The sequence below is a fragment of the Colobus angolensis genome, unplaced genomic scaffold (genome assembly GCF_000951035.1).
Source record: "Colobus angolensis palliatus isolate OR3802 unplaced genomic scaffold, Cang.pa_1.0 Scaffold256, whole genome shotgun sequence".
Lineage (NCBI taxonomy): Eukaryota > Metazoa > Chordata > Mammalia > Primates > Cercopithecidae > Colobus > Colobus angolensis.
The window spans coordinates 3,161,925-3,172,999 of NW_012115777.1; the positions used below are offsets into that span (position 1 = coordinate 3,161,925).

At 37.9% G+C, this 11,075-nt stretch overlaps 1 protein-coding gene across 1 annotated transcript in view; it reads right to left on the reverse strand.

Annotated features, from left to right (window-relative positions):
* Positions 1-4,653: 4,653 nt before the first annotated feature.
* Positions 4,654-11,075, reverse strand: part of STK38L (serine/threonine kinase 38 like) — an 88,909-nt gene continuing 82,487 nt past the window's right edge. Inside the window, exons 13-14 of the mRNA XM_011946969.1 lie at positions 8,364-8,455; positions 4,654-8,270 (exon numbers count right to left, since the gene is read on the reverse strand). Coding sequence (XP_011802359.1) covers positions 8,143-8,270; positions 8,364-8,455 — 220 coding nt within the window. The 3' untranslated portion in view covers positions 4,654-8,142. The remainder of the gene's footprint in view (positions 8,271-8,363; positions 8,456-11,075) is intronic.

The following is an 11,075-nucleotide window of genomic DNA, read 5'->3' on the forward strand; positions in this document are numbered from 1 at the left end:
GGAGGCAGAGGTTGCAGTGAGCCGAGATCGCGCCACTGCACTCCAGTCTGGGTGACAGAGCAAGACTCCATCCCAAAAAATAAATAAATAAATAAATAAAATTAAAATTAAATAAATAGCAACTACCCATTATTGATTTCCTAAGTGACCAGGGAAAATAAATTATTAGTGTTTAAAACTACCTTTTCTTCCTACCCTGCCCCCAGCATCATGTGGAGGGTGAATTCAGGGGAAGGTGCTTGGATTTGCTGGGCAGATTGATGAGTGCAGGTCGGAGAAACAAGGAGGCCAACACTCTCCCGTATGTTTAGAGAGAGAAGGGGGTCTATGGTGGGCTTCTGGTATAGGCAAGATCAGCTTGAGTGTGGCCTAAAGAAAAGTAGAGAGGTAATTGGAGGACAGTGCACTCCTGAGAGGTAGAGCGGTAAAGGAGGTGGTGGCAGCTGCCATGAGGAGAGGAAATTTGCATCTTTTTTTTTTTTTTTTTTTTTTTTTTGAGACGGAGTCTTGCTCTGTCGCCCAGGCTGGAGTGCTGTGGCCAGATCTCGGCTCACTGCAAGCTCCGCCTCCCGGGTTCACGCAATTCTCATGCCTCGAACTCCCGAGTAACTGAGATTACAGGCATGTGCCACTACACACAGCTAATTTTTTGTATTTTTAGTGGAGACGGGGTTTCACCATGTTGGTCAGGCTGGTCTCGAACTCCTGACCTCATGTGATCCGCCTGTCTTAGCCTCCCAAAGTGCTGGGGTTACAGGCATCGGTCACTGCATCCAGCCAGGAAATTTGAGATATCTTAAACGGGTATTTAGGGAACTTCATTGTGTAATGCAAACCCTCTTACATTATTTCCTTGGAAAATAACGACTTCAGCCAAAGATGCATTCCTTTTCTCATTGCTTTTGGAGTCATATTTAGGTTTTTATTAAAAGTGAAAACATTTTGAGATTGGCCTTAGGTGGAAAGCAGGGCCACCCACAAAAAGTCATTTAATTCACTTGTTCACAAGTATTTATTGAGCACCTACTGTGTGCCAGGCACTGTTGTAAGCACTGACTTCTGTATTTTACCTACTGTGCATCAGTTACTTTATATATATTTTCTCACAAAAACCAATGAGCAGGTATTAGTTTCTTTTTCTGTTAGCTCAGTGTTTCCCAAAATTCACTGTGCATGAGAATGTGCACAATTTTAGACCTACCCCCAGAGACTGATTTAGTAGGTTTGGGGTGAATCACACCAAGTCCTTATTTCAAATGTGCCCCATAGCTGATTTTGGAAGTTGCTGTGAGTACTCTAGGAAATACTGCTTTAACTTGTCAAAAATGAATTTTCTTAAGCCTGGGTCGTTGTAGTATGGTATGTACAGTGGGGAAGTGGCAGGGAGAGAAGCAGTATTTCTTAGAGGACAGGAATAGCAATATACTAAAATTCTGAGCAAACTGCAAGGAAGGACAAAACTTAGGACAAGAATGAGGGAATAGTTGTGCACATCTCTCTTTTTATGTGGAGTTACTTACACTTCTTTTTCCCTTAGGTATTATGTGTTTGTGTGTGTGTATAAGCATCAATGACTCAACTAATGTTGACTTTTACAGGTTTTAAACACTTTTTTTTTTTTTTTTGGGACAGAGTCTCGCTCTTTCGCCCAGGCTGGAGTGCAGTGGCCGGATCTCAGCTCACCGCAAGCTCCGCCTCCCGGGTTCACGCCATCCTCCCGGAGTAGCTGGGACTACAGGCGCCCGCTACCTCGCCCGGTTAGTTTTTGTATTTTTTTAGTAGAGACGGGGTTTCACCGTGTTAGCCAGGATGGTCTTGATCTCCTGACCTCGTGATCCGCCCGTCTCGGCCTCCCAAAGTGCTGGGATTACAGGCTTGAGCCAGGTTTTAAACACTCTTAAAGCAGGTATGGTATCCCAAGTCTTCCTCAGTCCTCTTGGTATTGTATAGAATTGTACAATAGGGTTCTCTAAGTTCTGTTCCTGATTTTTTTACCCAAGAAGACAAAAAGGCTGGGCGCAGTGGCTCACGCCTGTAATCCCAGCACTTTGGGAGGCTGAGCGAGCACATCACTGAGGTCAGGAGTTGGAGACCAGCCTGGCCAACATGGTGGAATCCTGTCTCTACTAAAGATACAAAAGTTACCTGGGCACGGTGGCAGGCACCTGTAATCCCACCAGCTACTTGGGACACTGAGGCAGGAGAATTGCTTGAACCTGGGAGGTGGAGGTAGCAGTGAGCCGAGACCACGCTACTGTACTCCAGCCTAGGTGACAGAGTGAGACCCCATCTCAAAAAAAAAAAAAAAAAGTGAAAAAGATGTTAGGCTGAGTATTGACAGTTTACCTTTCCTACCGTGATTTTCTCCCTTTGGAAGACACTTAAAAGTCTTCCTGTGTTTAGGAGTTTGATCATGAATGTTTTAATGAGGAGGTAAAGTAATTCAGGTAACTTGATGGTAGTTAGCAATCTCACCTGAGAAATGTTTAATTTTCATTAGCCAGAGATCATCTTCCCAATTTTGACAAAGCAATTGAGCTAACTAATTAGACCACGCCACCCTTGGCTGGATCTAGGGAGGAAATAAGTTGATGAGGGTGCCTATTTCTGATACGAGCTCTAGAGGAGATGGACCAATAGATTATCTACTCTGATGAATAGTATCTGGGAGGAATGGAAAAAGCACTAAAAAGACCAAGGCCTGTTTGTATGATGTCCATCCTGCTGTGTGATGTCCAGAGACCCAGTCCTGTTCTCTGAGAAATGTTAATGGACCAACCTTCAGTTCCGATGTAGGCAATAGCAGATCCAACACCACAATCCAGGTGCAATGGCTTCAGGTAAGAATCATTGCAATAAACCTGTGTGGCATCGTCTTGATTACCTTGTAGTTTGTCTAAAGCACCATAATTTGGTTCTGGTATCATGTGGCCATGTTCTTTAGGTTAGCCTCATCCCAGTAGAAGTCAAGAACGTGATGCTTGACTAGTTTTAAATCAATTGCCCATCAGGTACTGGTTTAGGACTAGATGGATGGCAGAGTCATGGACAATAAAAGGTAAGGGTTACTTGGCTTAGAATGCTTCTGGAAAAGATTTTCCTTGCTCTTAAAAAGTGGAGATGCAAGGCCGGACATGGTGGCTCACAGCTATAATCCCAGCACTTTGGGAGGCCGAGGGAGGTGGATCACCTGAAGTCAGGAGTTCGAGACCAGCCTGGCCAACATGGTGAAACCCTGTCTCTACTAAAAAATAAATAAAAAATAAAAACACTAAAATTAGCTGGGCGTGATGGCACACACCTGTAGTCCCAGCTACTTGGGAGGCTGAGGCAGGAGAATCACTTGAACCCAAGAGGTGGAGGTTGCAGTGAGCCGAGATCACGCCATTGCACTCCAGCCTGGGCAACAGAGTGAGACTCTGTTTAAAAAAAAAAAAAAAAAAAGTGGAAATGCAGAAGTATTTCTCTTTTTAAGGCCTTACATGTTTTATGAGGATTTGATGCTTAGAGTCTCTGTAGTCATCTAGCTTCTCTGAGAAAACAAGAGCAAGGACAAAGCCAACACCCTTGTCATGACAAAGTAGAGAAATGGAAAACAGGGTCTTGCTATGGTTGCCCAGGCTGGCCTCAAGGGATCCTCCTGCCTCAGCCTCCTGAGTAGCTGGGACTACAGGTGCATGCCACTGCTCTTGGATTCCTTGATGTTTCTGAGATGCTAAAATGACTACTCTAGAAGCTATCTTGTGTCTTAGTGTTACATAAGATACTCACTTTCTTTATCACTGAAGCCATTTCTACTTGTGTTTTCTGTCACTTGTGGTCAAAAGTATGCAAAGTAATAACTCTGGCCCTATCATTCCACGTATACTCCTGAGATCCCAGAAGCGTATGAGTTACTTTGTCAATGAAGCTCACTCTATGATTTGGAGGAGTAGGGAACACTGGAGTTGGGTTCAAGGGCAATTTATTACTTGTGTTTTAGGCAAGTCACAATCACTCAGCCTCATGTTCATCACCTATAAAATGATGGTAATTATGTAATTACAGAGTAGTTGTAAAAGTGAAGGCATTTTGTGTACAAATATAAGTTCTTTGTATCACTAGATGTTTTTGAAAGATGAATTTAGAGTCTCCAAGTTTACTGTAATGCACAAATTTTAACATTCGGTGTTTTCACTGTTGTGTCTTACAGTGGCATTATTGAAATGATGTATGTCAGGGAACAGCTGGAGAACAATGAGGCTGAATGGGATTCCCAGTGGCTCCCTCGAGGCTCAGTGGAAAAAGTCATGATGATTGTCAGTGTCTTCCACAGAACAGGAGGTACTGGGACCTGGGCCACATATTCCTATGCTATTTTGAGGCATTTTCAACTTAGTGCTTGCTAATTGGTTTTGAAACGAGTTGGGTAGTTGTATACAAGCTATACATCCAATAAGTACCTAAAAGTATAGCACAGTTTGTGTAGCCTGTATGTGTTTAGCTACAGATTTCAATGGAGATTTTAAATATAAACTTCAAATATTTTGTTCTTGATGTGATTTTCAAGTGTAAAAGTCAGTAATTTACATTAACTAAATAGTCTTTCTTGAGTTTTGGGTAACACCTATCTCAAAACTAAAAAATAAAACCAAAAAACCTCACCAACAGAAATTTTGTAAACATAGTTTTTATTCTTATCTTACCTTCAATGAAAAGTCCTCATGCCACCAAAACATTTTTGAAACTCAGTAACTGAACACCAAACTCAGTAGCCTGATGATTACTTTTCTAGACAATTGCTGAATTATATTGCTTTAAAAAAATAGCTAAGATATATTTTTATTACTTTATTCCTTTTTAAAGCAGCAATATCCCATTTTTTTCATAAAAATCTAAAATATCTCTAGTAGTCCCAAGTGTCTTATATTTATGTTTGTTCTAAGCATTTGTTTCATTCAGATTTTTCAGAAATAAGTGCACTTCTAAAGAGAAAATAAATTTAAATAAAGACAGCGGGAAAATAATCATGGTTGTAGCAAAACAGTTATTTTGAATGTTCTGAGTTTTAACAATTCAAAGGAGAATGTGTTTGGTAGCCAGGGACCTCTACGGACTAAATTCTCAATTCATTTATTTGTAGATCAGCAAAAGACAGATAGCTGGTGCTCCTGTCAAGAAGGACTGACTGACTGATTGTCTAATGTTTTATACAATAAAACACCAAAAATAAATGTACTTAAAAATATTTTAAATTTAGAGATTTACACAAAAATATGCAGGTGTTTAAATAACAGAAAAAGTATAGAAATAAATGAAACCCTATCTTAGGCCTTACCAACCAAAGAACATTTTTAATACTCCACACTTATTTTCCATTCACTAACTAGCTTATTAAATCAGCTATATACTGTATTCAGAAGTGGCTGGTTTATAAGCAATTCCTTATTTTCAGACAGCACAATGCTTCAATACATTTAAAGATTTAAAGCTATGTTAGTAATAAATGCATAAAAGAAAAATAACATAACTTGCTTTAATACAAAGGTTTTTAATAAAAAAGTCAGTCTACATTAAATCAGGAAATCGATAAATCTGAATTATACAAGCTTTCTATATACTTAGAAAAACCAAAAACACACAGTTTATAATAAAACTCTTTTAATTCAAAATAGAGTCTAATTTAAAGAAAATGTCATTATGCCCAGTTGATTAGATAGGGTTTTGTCATTTAAATTAAATTATTCACCTGAAGTATGGGAAATGTATAATAGAGAAAATTCAATCTCAAGGGTACTTTGCAAATTATCTAGTTAATTTGCATCATGAACTCTTAGCTTCCAAAGGGCAGACACAGTCTTTAATTGCTTTTAGATAGGCACTTAAGAAATGCTTTTGATGAGGAGAAAACCCCAAAGATTGTGAATCACTCTATTAACTCCAGGGAAGAACGAAGACTCTCAACAAAGTAGCTTTCCAGAACTACCCTTCCAGTGCCAAGAAAGTAAAACTATTTGCAAGCTCTTTTTCGTAATAAAAATGAGGGAACTCAAAACAAAAAATGCTCTATTATGCAATTAAAAAGTAAACTTAGGTAAATCAGTTTCTTTTTATCAATCTCTGTCAATTTGAATTAATGGTATTTTTCAGTACCATTTCAAGAATAGTTACCATACTAGAACTAGACAATGTTGCGATTATTTCATCTTACCTATTCATTATCACACTAGCAAAACAGTCCTTTTTTTAAAAAGGGGAGTGATGTGGGGTGAGAAAATCTCATAAACCTCAGCAAAAGTTAATATTATTTAATTAAAGGCAGTTATAATTAGGAAAATTAGAGTTAGTCAAATTGAGAAATCCACAGAGTTTTTCATAGCTCTCTCCCTTAAATACTCAAAAAATCCAGACTAGAAAAAATGGAAGTGAACTGTTAGATAAACACGTAAGTACTCAACAAATATTTAAAAAGAAACAAACCAAAAATGGGAGAGTTGGGGGAACCAGGATGGTCTTTTGAAAACACTGTGGAGCTACCTAGCAGCAACATTTATAAAAGCTTTTGTAGATTTGCATAATGCTCCTATGCAATCCTTCCCCAATAGGAAGACATTCCTACAAATAATTCATCACGTTAGATTTTGATCACAGATCATTTATAATGGTTATCACGGTTGTATCTTTAAAAAATTTCATCCATTAACAGTTAAGACAAACATTAGGCCGTTCTTTGCTAGCGTATTATTCCTCAGCTACTACTAATGAAACCAAAACCTCAGAGAGTTGTTTGAATTAGAATTAAAATATTAAGCTAGAAAAGATTATTTAATTCTTAGGGAGATACCCAAAGAATTTGATGCTGATATTATCTCTCCTCTCAACACAACCCCCTGGCCTGCATTTATTTCCTTAATTCCATCTATATTCACCACAGTGATGTAGCTAAACATGAACAATATTGCCCTTCAATAAGCTGACCTCTATCAAAGATCTGTCAGGTCTGAATACAGCATGCCCACAGGAAAGGAAAATTCTACTCAGTTGTGAACATCCATTCTGTTCAAGATCTTTGGTACATTTGGAGCATAAGAAAATAATGGCACAATAATACAAGTACTATCAAAGGAAAAGTTTTCATCAAAAGAAATAAAAGTTAACCAGCCATGATATGTAACAACTTTCTAGAAAACCAAAGTAAATAGCTTTTTGTTCTCTGCAAGTCCATTTACATGATAGAAGTTTGACATTTAAAAAAATAGTTTAATAAAAATACACTAATTCTACAAGCAGCCTTCATGGTCATTTCTTAATTTCAACTCACCATAATCAAATTAAAATAATGCCATGTCCTCTTGTTAAAAAAAGAAGTCCTCTTGTCACAAGAAAATCAACTTTACATGTTATATAATACAGTACATCTTCCTATGAGTATACAGACTACGTATATAAAGGTCATCAGTATTTCTGAATGCAACGTAAATATATTAGTGGAGTGCTTGAGTGAAGGTGTTAAACTTTCTCTTCCTTATTATAAACTTGCCACTCCTTACTGTGGAGTTTGTGTAATAACTTGATGATAAATTCTATTTTTTAAAGAACCAGTGAATTTCTTTTTAAATCTCTTAAAACCATCACAGAAATTGTCTTCATATATATTCTACAGATGTCCAAACCAATAGGGCAATGTTCTAACACCAACTATGGAAGATGGCTTTTACTGATTATCTAGACCCATAAGATTTGCAGTAAAACATCAATACTGCAGTGTTACCTACAGGTTAGCCTATGTTGCTTTAAATGATATGTGTTTCTCCTGAATTAATTAGAGGTGTTACAGTTCAAAGCCACAGCACACACAGGCAGAATGGACCTTAAGACGCATGTAGGCAGTGCAGTTAGAAAGGGATGTCCGTTCCTTTTATTCCAGTACCTTCGTATAATAAAGTTAACAAAAATAATAAAATATTAAAAAAAAAGAGCCAGCTGGCACTGCCAACCAATTCCTGTAGTAGTCTCAGAAATCCTAATCCTGTAGAATTTCCTCTTGTAGTCAGTAAGCACCACCGTCTTCAGGAGTATTTCAGTGTATTGTTATCTACGCCAAGCAAGCCTGGTGATGCAGCTACCTGAGTTCTCTTGGTTATGGGTGAATGTTATCTTCATTCATAATTTCCCAGCTTTCATGTAGGTGGGAATAGAGCCACGTTGAGTCAACCCTTCAAACCTTTTATAGGTATAATTGAGAAAAACCCAGTCTTTGGATTTGTAGTCCGGTTCTGTGGTATTTGGCACTAAAAAGAGAAAAATTAAAGGAATTTCATTAGTGAAATGCCATCGTCTTCACAGACTTTTAATAGTGGTAGTTACATTATAGATTGTCTTACCTGGTTGTAAAATATCAGATTCAGGGAAGTCATCAAAATTTGAAGTATCATCAATGCTTTTGATTTCTATAGGGATTGCTGCTGGCCTTTCCCTATAAAAAGGTATTAGGTAGGCATGAATTCTCAAATTCTAACAAATCTACTTGTAAATTCTGCATACTATTTTATAGATATTAGAAAAGCCAAGGAAATTTATTGTGGATTTGAGAATAAAGGGAGTTCAAAATAGTTGAGTATAATTTTTTATTAAAATGTTTTCATTTACTTAGAATTTTAAATTTTTTTTAATTTTTGTGGTTATGTTGTAGGTATATATATTTATAGGGTCCATGAGATGTTTTAATACTGGCATGAAATGGGTAATAAGCACATCATGCAGAATGGGGGGTCCATCCCCTCAAGCATTTATCCTTTGAGTCACAAACAATCCAATTACATTCTAAGTTATTTTAAAATGTACAATTATTATTGACTATAGTCACCCTCTTGTGCTATCAAGTAGTAGGTCTTATTCATTCTGTTTTCTTTTTGTACCCGGTAAGCATCCCCACCTACTTGTCATTTTTGTATCTCTGTACCAAGGCTTTCTCATACTATTTTTTTTAAGAGGAAAAATGAGCTAATGAAAAGTGAAAGAAGAGGTTTTATTTAAAAGATTGTATAATTGTATAAAGTATGTGAGATATTATGAGGACGGGATCCTTCTTAATTGATTTAGGAATAGAATTCTACTAGTAGACAATCTATAAAAAGTCATTTGGGAAAATAAGGGGCACATAGGTGAAGGAACTATATATTTGTGATGAAATCTGCATGCAAAAATTTCTGTCATATAAATTTTAAGAGAATCAAAGATACTCAGTTAAGAAGAAACCAGTCAAGAAAATGCCTTCTTATCATGCTAAAAAGTTTAACTACAGAAATGGTCAAAAGAAGCTATCAGTTTTTATTGCTTCTGTTTTTTCAACAAATATTTATTGGATTTATTAGGTGCTAAGTTTACCAAATTATGTAAAACCATATATATTTTTTACCAGAATTATTCCAACTCATTTATACTTGGTATACTACTTTAATAAACCTAGTTTAGAGGAAAGAACCCTGGAGGCCTGAGAGCTAACCTTCCTTGCTATTAACTGGTAGTATGACCTTAGGCAGCCAAGTCCCTGCTCCATGACTGTTCCCTCCTTATAAAACCAAAAGAACTGGCAGTCTCTAAGCATCCTTCCCACTGTAAAACGGGGGGTATCATAGTTCTATTCAATTGTTATGTGTGTATAGTATGATACAGCATAGTGGTTTAAGAAGCCTCCACACTGCGGCACTGTAACTTCTCTGTGCCTTAGTTTCTTCACTTGTAAAACAGGGATAATAACAGTTCCTATTTTATAGAGCTTATATGAGGATAAGATGAGAAATGCAAATAAAGTACTTAAAACAGTGCTGGACACAATAAATGATTTTTAAAAATTAGCTATTATTACAATAGGCAGAGTGGGCTGGACGCCTGTAATCCCAGCACTTTGGGAGGCCAAGGCAGGTGGATCACTTGAGCTCAGGAGTTCAAGACCAGCCTGAGCAATTGGGCAACACAGTGAAACCCCATCTCTACAAAAAAAAAAAAAAAAAGTGAAAAAGATGTTAGGCTGAGTATTGACAGTTTACCTTTCCTACCGTGATTTTCTCCCTTTGGAAGACACTTAAAAGTCTTCCTGTGTTTAGGAGTTTGATCATGAATGTTTTAATGAGGAGGTAAAGTAATTCAGGTAACTTGATGGTAGTTAGCAATCTCACCTGAGAAATGTTTAATTTTCATTAGCCAGAGATCATCTTCCCAATTTTGACAAAGCAATTGAGCTAACTAATTAGACCACGCCACCCTTGGCTGGATCTAGGGAGGAAATAAGTTGATGAGGGTGCCTATTTCTGATACGAGCTCTAGAGGAGATGGACCAATAGATTATCTACTCTGATGAATAGTATCTGGGAGGAATGGAAAAAGCACTAAAAAGACCAAGGCCTGTTTGTATGATGTCCATCCTGCTGTGTGATGTCCAGAGACCCAGTCCTGTTCTCTGAGAAATGTTAATGGACCAACCTTCAGTTCCGATGTAGGCAATAGCAGATCCAACACCACAATCCAGGTGCAATGGCTTCAGGTAAGAATCATTGCAATAAACCTGTGTGGCATCGTCTTGATTACCTTGTAGTTTGTCTAAAGCACCATAATTTGGTTCTGGTATCATGTGGCCATGTTCTTTAGGTTAGCCTCATCCCAGTAGAAGTCAAGAACGTGATGCTTGACTAGTTTTAAATCAATTGCCCATCAGGTACTGGTTTAGGACTAGATGGATGGCAGAGTCATGGACAATAAAAGGTAAGGGTTACTTGGCTTAGAATGCTTCTGGAAAAGATTTTCCTTGCTCTTAAAAAGTGGAGATGCAAGGCCGGACATGGTGGCTCACAGCTATAATCCCAGCACTTTGGGAGGCCGAGGGAGGTGGATCACCTGAAGTCAGGAGTTCGAGACCAGCCTGGCCAACATGGTGAAACCCTGTCTCTACTAAAAAATAAATAAAAAATAAAAACACTAAAATTAGCTGGGCGTGATGGCACACACCTGTAGTCCCAGCTACTTGGGAGGCTGAGGCAGGAGAATCACTTGAACCCAAGAGGTGGAGGTTGCAGTGAGCCGAGATCACGCCATTGCAC